At 47.9% G+C, this 16,700-nt stretch overlaps 1 protein-coding gene across 1 annotated transcript in view; it reads left to right on the top strand.

Moving 5' to 3' along the window:
- Window positions 1-297: 297 nt before the first annotated feature.
- usp34 (ubiquitin specific peptidase 34) overlaps window positions 298-16,700 on the top strand; it is a 44,019-nt gene continuing 27,616 nt past the window's right edge. Inside the window, exons 1-19 of the mRNA XM_067259913.1 lie at window positions 298-545; window positions 4,291-4,378; window positions 5,513-6,059; window positions 6,759-6,809; window positions 7,666-7,815; window positions 8,109-8,176; window positions 9,409-9,601; window positions 9,929-9,990; window positions 10,176-10,257; window positions 10,501-10,593; window positions 10,859-10,984; window positions 11,423-11,552; window positions 11,771-11,901; window positions 12,648-13,381; window positions 14,503-14,720; window positions 14,887-15,005; window positions 15,437-15,564; window positions 15,848-15,937; window positions 16,371-16,466. Of these exons, the coding sequence (XP_067116014.1) occupies window positions 503-545; window positions 4,291-4,378; window positions 5,513-6,059; window positions 6,759-6,809; window positions 7,666-7,815; window positions 8,109-8,176; window positions 9,409-9,601; window positions 9,929-9,990; window positions 10,176-10,257; window positions 10,501-10,593; window positions 10,859-10,984; window positions 11,423-11,552; window positions 11,771-11,901; window positions 12,648-13,381; window positions 14,503-14,720; window positions 14,887-15,005; window positions 15,437-15,564; window positions 15,848-15,937; window positions 16,371-16,466 (3,149 nt within the window). The 5' untranslated portion in view covers window positions 298-502. The remainder of the gene's footprint in view (window positions 546-4,290; window positions 4,379-5,512; window positions 6,060-6,758; window positions 6,810-7,665; window positions 7,816-8,108; window positions 8,177-9,408; window positions 9,602-9,928; window positions 9,991-10,175; window positions 10,258-10,500; window positions 10,594-10,858; window positions 10,985-11,422; window positions 11,553-11,770; window positions 11,902-12,647; window positions 13,382-14,502; window positions 14,721-14,886; window positions 15,006-15,436; window positions 15,565-15,847; window positions 15,938-16,370; window positions 16,467-16,700) is intronic.

The raw sequence follows: 16,700 nt of genomic DNA, 5'->3' as shown, positions 1-16,700 counted from the left end.
GCGGAATGCCTGTATTCATTTTGTATTTTGTTTTCGAAATTTACACTTGTATTCCGAACATATGCGTGCAGAAACTGTTAGGCACAACCTATTCGCTCTACAGTTTATCTGACAGCCTGCCATTTGTAAACAGATTTTAGGAGTGACCGCGAGACTAGCGAAAAAATCCGAACGAGGCGAAGGAGACAACGGAAAGTTACGAAATGCTAACATGCCGTGCCCCCCCCCTTTTCAGTATGGCTGCCGTTTCTACTATCTCCAGTAACGCTCCGATTGGAGACTGACTCGATTATATCTTAGTGCCTCCGACTTTTGTTTATGTTTAAGATATTACTAAACCATTTCAAATTGCACCTATTGCGTTCCCTTATTTTATTGAATGAAATAATCTACCAACCAAGTTGGGCCTTTTCCCTAAACAACCAGCTGCCAACAATTCGTATCAACCAACAATTTCCAATGGTTTGAGTACACTTTTCGTGATTTTCTTTTTTAATGAACGATGTGTGAAAACTGCGCCGAGCTGGTGGAGGTTTTAAATGAAAGTAAGTAAACAATATTTTATATGAAACAGCGAGACGGTGCAAAGATGACCAGCTAGCCAACTCGCAACCTGTTCATGTAGCCTAGCTAGCTGTACAACAAACAGCTAGCGTAGGTTAGCAAAAATCCTTAGTTGGCTAGCTACAGTACCTGACTGCGTTATTCTCATCTCAGTCACATTTGGTTATAATGCTAAGCACAAAGTTAGCAAGATCGGCTATCTTTCGAGGCTCTCATTGATGGTTGTCTGAATGTGAATCTTCAACACACTTGTGGCCTGTCTGTCTGTGACTGTCACTGTTTCCAGCCAGGCAGTAGCCAGAAGAAAATGATTTCGTCTAGCTAGCCTAGCTGTACCTGTCAGCTAATGTTGGTTGTTAGCATAGCTACATCTGCTAGTTAGCTTGACAGTGACAGGCACCTTGTAGAAATCTTTGTGCTCTGGTTATGCATTTTTTGTTGGACAGTCTTCTTCTTTTGATGTTGGACACTCAGCCAAATGAGGCAAGATAAGCCAAGTAAAGCAAGGTTTTGACGTTCAGTTGTACAAGTACCCTGTTAACCCGTGCTTGCTTGCTATTTTATTAGCTTAGACTAGAGTCGATGGCTGTTATGCCAGTTGCACGCTGATCTCGCAGTCAACCACATTAAAAACACTAATCCATGAAAGATGCTTGCAGCATTAGCTAACATTGCATAGCTATGGTTATGCTATACCCCAGTTATTTGATGTTTTGGATTAAAGAATATGTCAGATGGGGAAATGTGCATAGCTATATCTAGAGAAATGGATTGGGTTGGTAGCTAGATGCATAGCTAGTAGTACTGGTCTAACACATTACTGAACTTGCCACATCTATAGATGGCTAATGTTAGCTGGCTACAAGTTTTGCTGGACAAAACTAGTTAGTTAGTTAGTCAGCTAGCTAGCTACAATGTGCATATTATTAATATTATTGCGAATAGTGACATGCCAATAATACGGGCAAAACGGGCACGGCCACACTGCAAGTACTGTTGATGCAACAGAATAGAGCTTGCGCTAGAACTGTATTGATATCTGCTTGATGCTAACCTGCTAAATATCCAGAGTAGCAAGGCCAGAATTTTGCAAATGAGACGGGTTCTTTTAAAGCTAAGCTAACAAACAAAGACTATTTGTCCGATTTGTAGTATTGGTAACGTGTGCCTCAGGCTCGTGACAGTCTACTATTGCTTATTGTGTTAGATATAGTGTTATTATGTCATTTGTGCATTTACATTTGCTATCAAAAAATAGTCGATTGTTCTTGACACTTTCTGACAGCAAGGCTTATGGCCTGGTTGCTCTCGTGCATGATGCCACAATGGATAAGCAAAGTGCACAAGGTGCAGTGTATCAAAAAAGCCGTTAGCCGTTTCTGTGTCTGTCATCAGTATTGCTTGTTTTGATCTAATAAAAAATATGAACTACGAGTTAAATAATTGTTTTGGGATTTAGCATTGCATCGACCCTTTTGGGTTCATTTTCGCGATTTGAGTAAACTTTAACTTATAACATACAAATGCTTGATTGGACACTTCAGTTCCCATATCAAGATGTCTGATTTTAAGTAATTTTTTAGTTGACCTTTAATCAATCTGTGGACTTTTATTACACTTGAAACCTGTTGCAGTTTTCCCGTAAATATATCAAAGGCTGTTCCAAACTCAGAAGTAGACTGGCTTATGCATGCATCAAAGAACGGTTGTTTTAAGGGTTCTGCAGTTGTTTTACATGCAGTAGTATAAGGGAACATTCTCAGCAAAACACAAGCGATCCGTGTTTGTGTGTGTAGAGAGGTGAGGTCTTGTCGCCTGTGACGGACAGCTCCATGTGTGCAATCAGCAGACAACCTCTGACCTCAAATTTGCTGTTGTAGCATGTTTTAGTTTGTGTGTGTGTGTGTGGCCCAGTCTGCAGGGGGGAAGCCTTTCGGACTGCAAGTGTGTTGGAAAAACTGCTGTGCAAGTGAATGGGCCACTACATGTGCATACCCTGCTCCAAGATGCTCTTTGGCACCCTGCCAGCCAGCCAGCCAGCCAGAGGTTACCAACAAGCACAGACTTGGGTCCAGCTTACCTGAAGGCTAATGCTGACCGTAGTTCATGGTGTAGGCCTATCTTTCTTTAGGGTGTTTTAGTCCTGCAATTTGAGCCAAAAACAGTCCAGAATTGACTGGATCTGGGGAGTAGTTGGGGAAACAATATATTTTAAAAATGGTTTTGAGCATATTTAATTATTGTTTCAAATAGCTCACTGCTTTACTACCAGAACAATAGTTGCTGGACCCAGATCCTCTTATCTGGGGCGATCACCATGTTGTATACCGAACAATGGTGTCAACAGTTTCTTGCAGCTTACAGAGTTTGGGGGGGAGTTTTATTATGATGGTTCTGTTGTTGTTGCAAGATTAGGCCTAGTGTGAGACGAGCGGTGAAAAGAGGAAAAAGGAGCACACGCGCACACATTTAGGTCAGGGTCACTGAGGTGTCCTTGTGAACTTTAGAACCCTGCTGTTTTCTTCATCCGTGTCATGCAGCTTCAAAGGTGCCGAGCCGGTTGCTTGGAGACAAGTCCCTTTCTTTCTTTTTTTTTTTTTCTTCTCGGTTGACTCTTTTGTCTGTTGACTGGTACAGGCCCAGTCCTCTCAGAACAGGTTTCTATGCAGAAGCATACACACACACACACACGCAAACAAATACTTTTTTACACCCTCTTCTCTCTGACTACGTTTTCTTGGATGTTAGACCCACGTGTCGATGTGTCATAGTTGTCATGAGTCATCATGAAGAGCACAGGTCATGGCAACAGACCTGCCACGAGGCGAATGAGACCGCCGTAGGTCTGTTTGGATGGAATACAGGCTAATTCTTCATTACAGTGGAAAGGGAAAGGTGTCACAGAAATAACCCTCCTCCTAAACAGTTTTGATAGATTCCCTTTCCGCACGTTAGCAGTCGTCTGAACTAGGCTTTAGGCCTAAGTTGCCTCAACAGTATTTGTAATGCGAAGCGGTGAGGCGTAAACTCATATGAAACTAAACATTGATTTTGATAGGTAACATCGATGTCAGTGTGAAATCAACTGGCTCGGGCGGTTCAATGACAAGTTAGGATTCAGTCCAAAGAGTGAATGATTGGATAGACAGAAAAGGAATCCAGGACAGACTTGTTTTTTTATTGGCTGCTGCGATGTTCACCTCGTCTCAGCTGTCCAGTAGCCTTGAAGGTTGTTACCATCACATTCAATAATTGTCTCTGACCATGTTTCCATTGCTAAATAATGAGACAATTCAACCATGAGATGCACATAGAGGTACATAAATGGCAGGTTTGAGCGGAACCAGATTAGGTCTAGACTAGTTGTCCCAGACTAAAATAAACAAACGTCTGGGACAATTCCTCTGACAATGCTGATTCTTAGTGGAAAGAGCACCTTTGTTATGGACTGACGTCAGGCCTAGTCTGTGTTTAGGAACCAGTCCATGGTGCTCGGGTATCAAGAACAGGTGGTCCTTTAGCAGGACTGCTAACATGGGCTTGTGTGGTTGTTGGTTCCACCTGGCCTTGAGCCAGCAGCTCAACCCGTCACCTGGGGCGATGCTTCCAATTCTCACGTGGAATTTTGAGCGTAGCTTCCGTATACTCAAACACAGCCGCCTGCTTAAACTCACACGACACTTCTCTCTTTCTTTTCTCTCTCTCTCCATCTCTCCATCTTCGCAGTTTCAGATGCAGACAGCACGGAAGGCCTTCAGCTGAAGAAGGAGCATGCCTTAAGAGTCTTCAGTTACATCAGCTCATGGACCCAGAGGTGAGCTTTCTCCCAGGCTCCCAATACCTACAGTACACAGACTGCCATCAACCAACCAATTGCACACTGCCAGTCGAACAACACACCTGTAATAATAATAATGGAAACAATTTACAAAATATTTAGTTTAAACTAAATCTTTTGTAAATTGTTTCTGTATCTTTTGTAAATTGAAGTTTCTCTTGGTGGAAAAGAGCCTGGAGGAGTTTCTGACGCGACTTGTAGGAGTTGCTGTTGTCCCACAGCTGCAGAAGTTGTTGTATATAAAAATGCTAATGCATCATGATACGGTGCTACGCTGTGCTCGGACTTGTTTGTCAATTAATATCTGTGTACCTGTCAACAGGAATTACAGATTACCAGCCTGAGGATAATGAGAACACTACTAACTCACAACACGCACTCACTCACACACACACACACTCACACACAATATATTTTGGGAAACATTGTTTGGGAAAGATAATTATTTCAAGAACGACAGAGCTGAGAATATATTAAGCGTCATTTCTGTGTGATTAGTTTTGAAGCTGTGGCCTCATTACTTTCTGCAAACTGTTTTTTGGTTCTGTGGAAAAAGGAGGATTATGGGTTATGGTTAGTACCCCAACCTAATGCCAGTTTAGCCTATTTGATGCCTGTAATGAGAATGGACTCTGTAATGGCATTCCTGTGGAATTTTAAAACAGCTGTACAGTGAAGACAACTAAAATCCAACATGGCTGTTAACGGCACGTCTGCTTGGGTGAAGAAGCATTTTAGTCTGAATATGATTTGAACACTTTCCAAAAGTCAAAACAATTTATTGTTCCAAACTAGACCCTAGTTAGTCAGTGCTCTTCGCTTAACTGTAATTCAATTGATTTTCTGTACGAATTTCAAGAATATTCACTGACTTTCTTTACGTATATTGTTTGGGATTCCCCCCTTTTCCCCATCTTCATTCCCTCTTGCATCTTTGACTTTTCCTTCTCCTCCTCCCTCCATCCTTCTACCTACCCCTCTCTCTATCTTTCCCTCTCTTTCTCCCTCCCGCCCTCTCTTTCTCCCTCCCGCCCTCTCTTTCTCCCTCCCTCCCTATCTCTCTCGCCCTCTCTACCTGTCTCTCCTCAACCGTCTCTTCCTCTCCCCCAGGCAATGTCTGTGCTGCTTCAAAGAGTACAAGCAGCTGGAGGTGTTCAACCAGCTGGTGTACGCCCTCATCAGCCTGGTCATCGCCCAGGTAACCAGCCTGAGGGACAGCCTCTGCTCCGCCCAGGACTCCGCCCACGGCGGGGGCGGGGCTCAGGGCCCGGAGTGGAGCGAGGGCGGAGCTAGGCCCGAGGCCCTCCCCCGGCCCTCCTCTCCCGGCGAGGATGAGCCCCTGAACGTGGAGAGGGACTCGGCCGAGGAGGATGGGGACGCGCCCGACCAGAACCACAACAAGTCCCAGAGCCAAGGGGCGAGCCAGAGCAGCCCGGCCCAGCCCGAGGCTGCGGGTCCTGGGGAGGGCACCAGCTGCAGCGGGGCTGGAGGTAGCGTAGCGGCGACGGCTAGCGGTGGCAGTACAGACAACCAGGACCCGTTCAGCTCTTGGAGCACAGAGGAGAGGGAGAAGTTGCTACTGTGTGCTGCCAAGATCTTCCAGATCCAGTTCCCCCTTTACACAGCCTACAAACACAACACACACCCAACAATAGAGGTGAGAACACACACTCACACTGTGGCCCAGTTTCCTGGACATGGATTAAGCCTAGTCCTAGACTAAAAACCTTTTCAGTGGAGAATTGTTCTCTTATTTTAAGACTAGGCTTAATCCATGTCTGAGAAACTGGGCCTATTTCATGTTGCACGTGTATTCACATTCTAGTACCCAAACACACACACCCACTGTAATGGTCAGAACCTAATATGCAGTACACACAAGTCTGCAGTTCATTACAACAACAGAGGTCAACACTTGAGGCCTTTTTGTTTTTATTTGTTAAAGAACACAGTCAAGGTCCAGCCCTATCAAGGCCCTCTTACCTTGAGGGAGAAAGACTCAAACATGTATGCAATCTAGTCATTCTAACAGAACCCAGCAATGACTTGCATTCTTTTGTTTGCCCCTCTCATCTCAATCTCTTCTCCTTCTCACGCATTCCTCCGTTGCTCTCTCGTCACTCTTTCTCTCTCACTGCCCCTCTCTGTCCCTCCCTCCCTCTCACTGCCTATCTGCCTCGCCATCTCTCCTCTTTCTCTCTTCCCCCTCTCTCTCACTGTCTCCCTCCTCTCCCCCTCTTTCACCGTCTCTCCTCCTCCTTCTCTCCCCCCCTTCCCCCCCCCCCCCCTCTCTCTCTCTCTCTCTCTCTCTCTCTCTCTCTCTCTCTCTCTCTCTCTCTCTCTCTCTCTCTCTCAGGACATCTCTGCTCACGAAAGCAATATTCTCGGCTCCTTCTGCGATATGAATGTAAGTGTCCCCCAACTCACACCCCTGGATTCACCCCATCCTCACCGTTTCCCCCCCCCCCCCCCACCCCAAAGAAACGGGTGTGTCTGTCCTTTCGGGCTGACCATCTTCCTTCCTGCCCCTCTTTCTCCCCCCCGCTGGTCACGCTGGTCATATCTTAGTGATTTATGACATCTTGGAGCTATTTCTGGTTTATTGGGGAGGTGCATGAGAAGTGGCCGTGCCCAGAGCCTGACAGCTGTAGCCCATTTAAAGAGTCGAGAGGAGGAAGTGAGGTGGTGGTGGTGGGAGGCTGGTTCTGGGTCAGCCTCTGTATCTCCTTACCCGGGGGGGGAGGGGGGGGGGGCTTTAAGACTAGGGTTAGGTTTAGGGCATTGATGGGTGGGATGGATCAGAATGGTCGAGGCTAGATCACGATCGGGGAGTTCATCTTGAAATTCCACCTCCACAAGTGCTGCACTGACTGAGGACGTGACTGACTTGTGAAGCCAAGTTGAATAATGAGGCAGATCCGAGGTGAGGATGGGGCCTTGGTGACTGTTTATCGCTGATATTCCTCTTTGTCACTTGTCCTGTCGACAACATTGGAGAGTCAGATGTTTTCATGTACATTTTTACTGGTGTGTGTGTGTATACCATTTGTCTTCTATTAGCTTGGCTTAGTGGTATTTCTATGTTCTTTTTTGGTAAAAATGGGGTTAGAGTCCGGCCCGGGCCCTTTGCTGCATATCACTCCCTCTCTCCCTCCCCTGCCTTTCCTGTCAGACTATACCTTCACTATAAAAAAAGAAATGAAGGCAGAAATGCTCCCCTTTTGAGTGAGTGTGTTGAGCGTGTGGCGCGTGTCTCTGACCAGGACGTGGAGGTTCCCCTGCACCTGCTGCGCTACGTGTGCATGTTCTGCGGGAAGCACGGCCTGTCCCTGATGAAGGACTGCTTCGAGTCGGGCACGCCCGAGAGCCTGCCGTTCCCCCTCGCCCACGCCTTCATCACCATCGTCTCCAACGTGAGTCACCGCCAGGAAATAACCCCGAAACAAAACAAAAAGTTTTTTGCGGGCGCCATGCTTTTGGAGGGTGCAGAAGTTAGGTAGTCGGTGGTGTTTGTCGTCAGTTTGCAGTCAAGCCCTTCACTCGCATACTAGAAGCCTGTTGAAACTGCTTAACCATATAACTGACTTCAGCTGTAATAACATCCTTCTGTAGTCACCCAGCCATGTGAATTGAAGGAGTTTGTGTTTTGTAATAAAAGTCTTTTATTTTGTATTTATTTCTTCCTTTGCCCCCTCCCCACACACAGATCCGAATATGGTTGCACATTCCCGCTGTCATGCAGCACATAATACCGTTCCGCACCTACGTAATACGGTAAGTTCCGGACAAAAGCCTTCTACTCCTGTCTCCCGTGCTCCCTCTGACCACATTCTGTTTCCGAGTCTCGAAAATCGTGGGCAGGGGATCTTTCCTCGAGCCTCCGAATTTCAACCTAGTTACAGATTTAGAATATATGAGACTGTTACGCTATTGAGAGAGAGGGGGGGCAGAGAAAGAATGAGAGTGGTGGAGAGAGAGAGAAGGGGACAGAGAGAGTGAGCGACTGACTAACTGACTGAGAGAATGTGAGAGAGTTCTTTTCAGTCAGAATAATCCCTAGGGCTGTCTGAAATTCATACTTGATTTCTCATAAATGTTTTGTTTACGCCCGCCATTTTGTCGTGTCTGCTGTCTCCAGCACCCGATCAAACACCCAGGAGGCCAATTAGGGGAGGACGTTGGGAGAAACTAGCCTGAATTTTGTAGCCTAGTTCGATTTTTGGGGGTTTGCAAATTGCAGATACTCTGTCGTCTTGGAGTCCGCAATTTTGTGTTACATTTTTAGAGGAGCTACATGATGTTTTTAGACATGTCCAAAAAGGATTCCTGATGAGAACCAGCAGCTGTCTAGACCACCTTTCTGGCGTTGCGCTCGCTCTCTCCGTCTTTCTTTCTCCCTCTCTCTCTCTCTCTCTCTCTCTGCCCGTTCAGTGCCGCGCGTTCGCGTGTTGCTAGGAAGAGCTTCCCTCGCCATGGCAACAGTCGTCAGGGCTTTCCAGCCAGCCTCTCCTCACATGACCTTGGGAGGAGCCCAGACTAGCTGGCAAGGCGCCTCAGCCACCCGATGTCACGTGACACCGCCTGGGGGCGTGACGGATTAACCATGCTGAGGTGTCTCTGAGGCCTGTGGTGACAGACGTCTCACGCTTGTTTTCTGGGCACGCTTGACTTCCCCGTCACCTTTTTTTTTTTTTTTTTTTTTTACAACTCTGATTTCCTCCAGACCCACAAAAAAACCCACGACAGTCTCCACACGTACCTCATTAGCGTAGCCGTCTCCCGTCTGTTTGTTTGTTTTGAGCGTCGAGTTACCAAGCCACAGTTTGGCACAGTCTCAAACTAGTTGTACTGCCCTACAGTTCTACTAAACGCACACACGTGTCATTATGGTGGATGGATGCAATGAAGTGAGGAATAAAATAAGTAAGGGATTAAGGGACTGGGAGAGATTGACCTTTTGGAATACTCTGAATTATAATATCTTCCTTTGCACCCCCCCCCCCTAGGTACCTGTGCAAGCTGTCGGACCAGGAGCTGCGGCAGAGCGCGGCGCGCAACATGGCCGACCTGATGTGGAGCACGGTGAAGGAGCCGCTGGACAGCGCGCTGTGCTTCGACAAGGAGAGTCTGGACCTGGCCTTCAAGTACTTCATGTCCCCCACACTCACCATGAGGCTGGCCGGCCTCAGCCAGATCACGGTGAGGGGGGGGAGGGCACACACACACACACACATGGGTAAAGCAGACAAGCATGCAAACATGGAGACTTGTATGCATGCACACACACACAATAAAGCTGACAGACATGCATATAAAGCAGACAGATGCACACACGACCATATAATGCTGACAGACAGACACACACACACACAAATAAAGCAAACACGTGCACACACACACACACAGTACTGCACACACAGCAACGGGCGTACAGTAATAGCTAAGGTGCCCACACAGTACATTCACAGTCAGTCGTAAATGACATTGAATTAAATATTTAGCCACTCTTTCTTCCTCTCCACTCAGAACCAGCTTCACACCTTCAACGACGTCTGCAACAACGAGTCTCTGGTGTCCGACACAGAAACGTGAGTGTGTTAACCCCAGCCGGTCAGCCACTCGTCAAACGCCAACGCCGCTAAAGCGCCCACGCCGCTAAAGCGCCCACGCCGCTAAAGCGCCCACGCCGCTAAAGCGCCCACGCCGCTAAAGCGCCCACGCCGCTAAAGCGCCAACGCCGCTGAAATGCTAATCCCATTCTCCCCTCCTGTAGGTCGATGGCGAAGGAGCTAGCCGACTGGCTGATCAACAACAACGTGGTGGAGCACATCTTCGGACCAAACTTGCATATCGAGGTGAGTCCAGGTTACGTCGACACGTTTACCAAACTCGAGTCTCTGTTTCGGGTTCTTTCCACCGACGGGATGTGAAAGAATATCAAAATTATGTAAATGAGAAAGGAAAACAACATTTTGAAGAAGAAGAAAAAAAAAAAGAAGAGATGAAGATGAAAACAAACCTGTAGTAATGAGGCAGTTGGGATGCGAGTGGCGGTAGTGACCGGGCGCTAACGAGCGGGTCGTGTCTGCTCCCCCCAGATCATCAAACAGTGCCAAGTCATCCTCAACTTCCTGGCAGCGGAGGGCAGGCTTAGTACCCAGCACGTGGACTGCATCTGGGCTGCGGCTCAGGTAAGACAGCACATACCACTTATCACACACACACACACCACCAAACATGCACCAACCACCAGACGCACATGCAGCCCTCTCACGTCATACAGTGAGTCTCATGCGGATGTGTTCATAACGACCCCCAGGACAAGTACTCCTGTCTGTCTCCTCTGTCACTCTCTGTCTCCTCGTTTTAATCAGCCGAACCATGCATCCTTTGATTAATGATGTTGGTATTGAACAGTGTGTGTGTGTGTGTGTGTGTGTGTTCTGACTTCCGCAGCTGAAGCATTGCAGCAGGTACATCCACGACCTGTTCCCCTCCCTGATCAAGAACCTGGACCCAGTGCCTCTGAGACACGTCCTCAACCTGGTGTCTGGCCTGCACCCCAGCGCCCACACCGAGCAGGTACACACACACGCACGCACGCCTGCACACTCACACACATGCACGCCTATACACGCACGGGTACGCACACATACATACAGACACGTGCACGCACACATACAGACACACACACTCATACACACACATGCATACACATATACACACAGACGTGCAAAGGCAAGGATTCTCACTGTCATACAGTCTTACGCAGTCACATACCCACAAATGAACGTATATACACACACACAGACCCGCCCACACACACATTGTGGGTACAGGAACCTCAGCATGTCTCTGTCAGGGGGGAAAATGAGCCGTTATTGCTTCATGCATCTTATTATGGTTTCGCTTCAAAGGCCTTGAGGTGAAAGACGGCAAAACCACTTTCCGGTCCTCCAGCGCCTTTTAGAAGACTTTTCTAACAGAGCTCCTCTTTGTCTTCCACGTCAACACACACAGACGCTGTATCTGGCCTCCATGCTGATCAAAGCGCTGTGGAACAACGCGCTGGCAGCCAAGGCCCAGCTCTCCAAGCAGAGCTCCTTCGCCTCGCTGCTCAACACCAACATTCCCATGGGCAACAAGAAAGGTGAGACTCTACCCCTGTTGTCATTGTTCCAAGATGAACTCCCAACTTATTACAAGGATTTTTTTAAATATATAATGTATTTTTTTATATGAAATCATAAAAGATATAGATATTTTTTTATTTATTATAATTATAAAAGTATTCTCTCAATTTTATTTCTATTCATGGTTAAAATCTTATTTTCAAAATTTTCCCCCCTGGCCTTCCCTTTTACCCAGGCTCCCCGGCGGCCAGCCCTGACAGTAGTGACAACAGCGACACGCACCACAGCGGCGCCAGTGACATGGACATGGACGAGCAGATGATGGGCGGAGGCAAGCGCGGTCAGCAGCGGTTGTCCGACACTGAGGTAGAACCAACTTTCTCTCTCCTCTCTTTCTCTTGTCTTTTCTAGACAACATGGGTGGATGCCAACTAGGGCTGGGCGATATATTAGCGATAATATTGCAATAATTTTGACGACAATGTAAAATGGGAAAATATCGAATATTTTACGATATCACGTTTTTTGTAATGTTTTTTTTGTTGCTGATCCTTGTTGCTTGTGTTTTAAGATCACCGTCTGGCTCCTCTGTGTTCACACACACCCAGACAACGTTTGTGCACATGGTCACAAAAAGCATGTGCACAAACTGAAAATTGCACAGGCACTCTTTTGCTCTCTTTGTCCTGTCACATAAGGACCTCTGCATGAATTGTTCCATGTGAGGTCCATTTTGTCAAGTTGCAAGTACCATGTTATGGCAACTGCTTAAATTTGCACTACACATTTTGTACTTTGTAACAATAGCTGTTCTATCTAAATAGTTTTTGTTGTTTTCTAATGGGAGCAAAAGAAAAATCATGTTTTTATTTATTTAAATGCAAACATATCGACATATATCGTAAAACTTGACAATATTGAGATATAATTTTTTTATATATCGCCCAGCCCTAACGCCAACCCAGTTGCCACCTTGGCTTGTGTAAACAGCAACTTGTGTCTATCTCTCTCCCACTCTTTCTGTCTCTCTCTCACCCTCTCTCTTCTCTCTCACTCTTCCTCTCCGTTTCTCTCCTCGTACTCTCTCCTCTCTCTCTCTCCCTGCCCCCCAGGAGTCGATGCAGGGCAGCTCAGACGAGACGGCCAACAGCGTGGAGGAGGGCAGCAGCAGCCAGGCCTCCAGCAACGAGGCTGCCTCTAGCCGCGCCAGCCAATCGCCGGGCAGCCCCGCCAGCGAGATGCACTCGGACGACATGGGCGACAGCGAGCCCCTGAAGGAAGAGGAGGAGGAGGAGGAGGAGGAAGAGGAGGACGATGAGGAGGAGGACGAGGAAGAGGACGACGACGAGGAGGATGACGACGAAGAGGAGGAGGAGGACGAGGGCCAGGCGGCTGCGGCGAGTGCAGCGCTGGAGGGGAGCGCCCAGAAGGAGGTGCGGGACCCCCCGGAGGTGCGGAAGCGGAAAGCCGGCGAGGCTCTGGGGGAGGGGCAGGGTCACGGTGAGCGGCCAGGGGGAGGCGGTGGCGGAGGCCCAAAACCCAAGGGCCTCCCCTTCTCCCCGGAGGCCACGGCCGCCATGGTCAACGCCGCCTCGGCCTCGCTGGAGGGCCGCATGAGGATGCTGGAGGCGTGCTCGTCCTCGGGGGTGGAGAGGGGCGAGCAGCAGGGGCCGGGGCCGGGCCCGCAGGGGGGGGCCGACATGGGGCCCTCACCCATGGTCCAGGGGCCACAGGAGCCGCCCTGCCTGCCCCGCCCGGGGGACTTCCTGGGGGACGCCATGGGCAGCGAGCTGTTCAACTGCAGACGCTTCATCGGGCCCCACCACCATCACCACCACCATGAAGGGTAGGTATCCACCTCTTAGGCCTCGGCCTCTGTCTCTGTTTATCCATCCGTCTATGCATCCATCTATCTATCCATGCATGCATCCATATATGCATGCATTCATATTTTCATGCATTCATATTTTCATGTATCCATCTTTTCATGCATCCATCTTTTCATTCATCCATCCATCTAACCATATGCATGCATCCATCTATCTATCCATGCATGCATACATCCATGCATCCATCTATATCTATCCATGCATCCATCTATCTATCCATGCATCCATATATACATGCATCCATCTTTTTATTCATCTATCCATATGCATGCATGCATCCATCTATCCATGCATGGATCCATGCATCCATCTATCCATGCATGCATCCATCTATCTATCCATGCATCCATCCATGCATCCATATATACATGCATCCATCTTTTTATTCATCTATCCATATGCAAGCATCCATCTATCCATGCATGTGGGAGTCAGGTGGCTGAGCGGTTAGGGAATCGGGCTAGTAATCTGAAGGTTGCCAGTTCGATTCCCGGCCGTGCCAAATGACGTTGTGTCCTTGGGCAAGGCACTTCACCCTACTTGCTTCGGGGGAATGTCCCTGTACTTACTGTAAGTCGCTCTGGATAAGAGCGTCTGCTAAATGACTAAATGTAAATGTAATGCATCCATCTATCCATGCATCCATTTATCTAGCCATGCGTGCATGCATGTATCCATGCATCCATCTATCCATGCATGCAGGCATCCATCCATCTATCCATGCATCCATTTATCTAGCCATGCGTCCATGCATGTATCCATGCATGCTTCCATCTATCCATGCATCCATCTATATAGTTATCCATGAAATCATCCATCCTAATGAGAGTCTAGTGTAATTCTGCTCTCATTTATACAATTTCTCTTTAAACTTGTGGAAACACGGTTCTCGTTTGAAATGAGAATGTTTTACTATATTGTGCCAGTTTAGCGCAATTCAACATGAACACTCGAGCGGCATTTTTTTTTTAAATAAATTGTATATGATTTAATGATATGTAATAATCAATAATATAATAAACCAGTTGTGATTGCTGACCGTGGTGCCTAACCTGCCCCCCCCCCCCCCCCCCCCCAGACACCTGGTGGAGGACATGCTGAGTGCTGACGACGTGAGCTGCAGCAGCTCGCAGGTGAGCGCCAAGTCGGAGAAGAACATGGCCGACTTCGAGGGGGAGGAGTCAGGCTGCGAGGAGGAGGAGCTGGTGCAGATCAACTCCCACGCCGAGCTCAGCTCCCATCTGCAGCAGCACCTGCCCAACCTGGCCTCCATCTACCACCAGCACCTGGTGCAAGGTCCGCGCCGCCCGCTGCAAACTCGCGCGCGCGCGCACACACACACTCACTCGTGCCCACATACACACACTCTCACTAAGTCATTCATATACAAACAAACAAACTCACCTCCCCCTTCCTCATCCTCACCTCCTCTCTCTGGCTCCCCCCCCCCCCCTCCCTGCAGGGCCGGCCGTGCACAAGCACCAGTACACCGGCGGCCACGCCGTCACCGACATCAACCTGGACAACGTGTGTAAGAAGGGCAACACCCTGCTGTGGGACCTGGTTCAGGACGAGGACGCGGTAAGAACGGAGCCCCGACCAGGAGGCATTCATTTATTTAATTATCATCTATCTTACTTTATTTATCCTCTCGGCTTCAACCGTTCTTCAACTGCGTTGTCGGGACGTGTTGTCGGCAGTTTATTTAGTAATTTTCTTTATGTAGATTTTTTTACTTAATTTGTACCTGTACAACAGGTGTACAGGTACAACTGTACACTTGATTGGTTAATTGAGAGCCCAAAGACAGTGACACCACCAAGTCTAGCTTGAGGAGGATATTGTGTTGTTTAGGTTGTTTGTGAATGATGAAGCATTGATGATGAGCACTATTGTTACGTACTACTGAGTTTCAAAAAAGCGGGAAAAAAAGTTTTTCAACTAGTGACTGGAATTTCTCTCTCTCTGTATCTCTGTCTCTCTGTCTCTGTGTGTAACCACGTCCTCTCCAGATCCACCTGTCGGAGGGCCTGATCAACGAGGCTGAGAAGCTGCTGTGCTCTCTGGTCTGCTGGTTCACCGATCGCCAGATCCGCATGCGCTTCATCGAGGGCTGCCTGGATAACCTGGCCCACCACAGGTGTGTGTGTGTGTGTGTTGGACTGTGCTTTTGTGTCTGCCTGCATGTAACTTTTAATTTATCTTTCTTTATCTAGAAGTATTTGCTGTGTGTGGTGCTACCTTTCTTTGTCGCTCGCTCTCTCTCTCGCTCTTTCACGCTCTCGCTCGCTCTCTCTCTCGCTCTCTCTCTCATCCATGTTTGACCTGCTTGAACATACAACTTGGCTGTAAGAAAGGCTGGTGACATCAGCCAGCAGGACACCTGCTCCATGTCCTCATCCCTCTCTTCTCTTCACCCTCAGGTCCGTGGTCGTCTCCCTGCGGCTCCTACCAAAACTTTTTGGCACTTTTCAGCAGTTCGGCTCCAGTTACGACACCCATTGGATCACCATGTAAGTGTGGTGCCTTCGCTCGTCAAACACATTTCTGCCTTTTTTACTGAATCTAGATGTTCTGAAGAATGATACAGAGAAATGTCCATTACATGCCCTACGACTTCATCACCTAATGTTTGGCCATTTCTGTTATGAAATAATGGAGTTTTGTATTAACGTAACAGTACAAGTGTTGTCGTCAAGGGAACTATTAGTACACCACCTCCTTTTTCAGACACACAGTAAAACATCATGTTATTCCTTTGAATCACAGGTCACCTCATTCTTGAACACCACCAAAATAAAATACCAAAATAATCCATACATTTTCATGGAATGAATTTTGAGACGACACCTACCTCTTCCAGATTGTAGTGTGAGGTGTAATATCTGTGTTCTGATCCTGCCCCCCCCCCCCCCCCCCCCCCACACACACACACACACACCCCAGGTGGGCAGAGAAGGAGCTGCACATGATGAAGCTGTTCTTCGACAACCTGCTGCACTACATCCAGGAAGTGAGGGAGCAGAGACACAAGTTTGCCCTGTAAGTCATCATTTCTATCTCTGTCTCTCTTTCTGTCTCTTAGTCCTACCTCCCTCTGTCTCTCTCTTTCTTCCTCTTTGTGTCTGTCTCTTACACTCTCTTTTCCCCCCTCACTCTCTCCCTACATATCTCTCCCTTTCCCCACAACCAATATGACCTATGCGCGCCAGTTTTAACTGTGAGATGCAAATGTTAAATTGTAATCGAGGCCCAGTCTCAAATCTCAAAACCAAC

The sequence above is a fragment of the Osmerus mordax genome, chromosome 21, assembly GCF_038355195.1.
Source record: "Osmerus mordax isolate fOsmMor3 chromosome 21, fOsmMor3.pri, whole genome shotgun sequence".
NCBI classification, from domain to species: Eukaryota; Metazoa; Chordata; class Actinopteri; order Osmeriformes; family Osmeridae; genus Osmerus; species Osmerus mordax.
The sequence above is the reverse complement of the archived record's forward strand: the minus strand, read 5'-3'. Positions and strand labels throughout refer to the sequence as shown.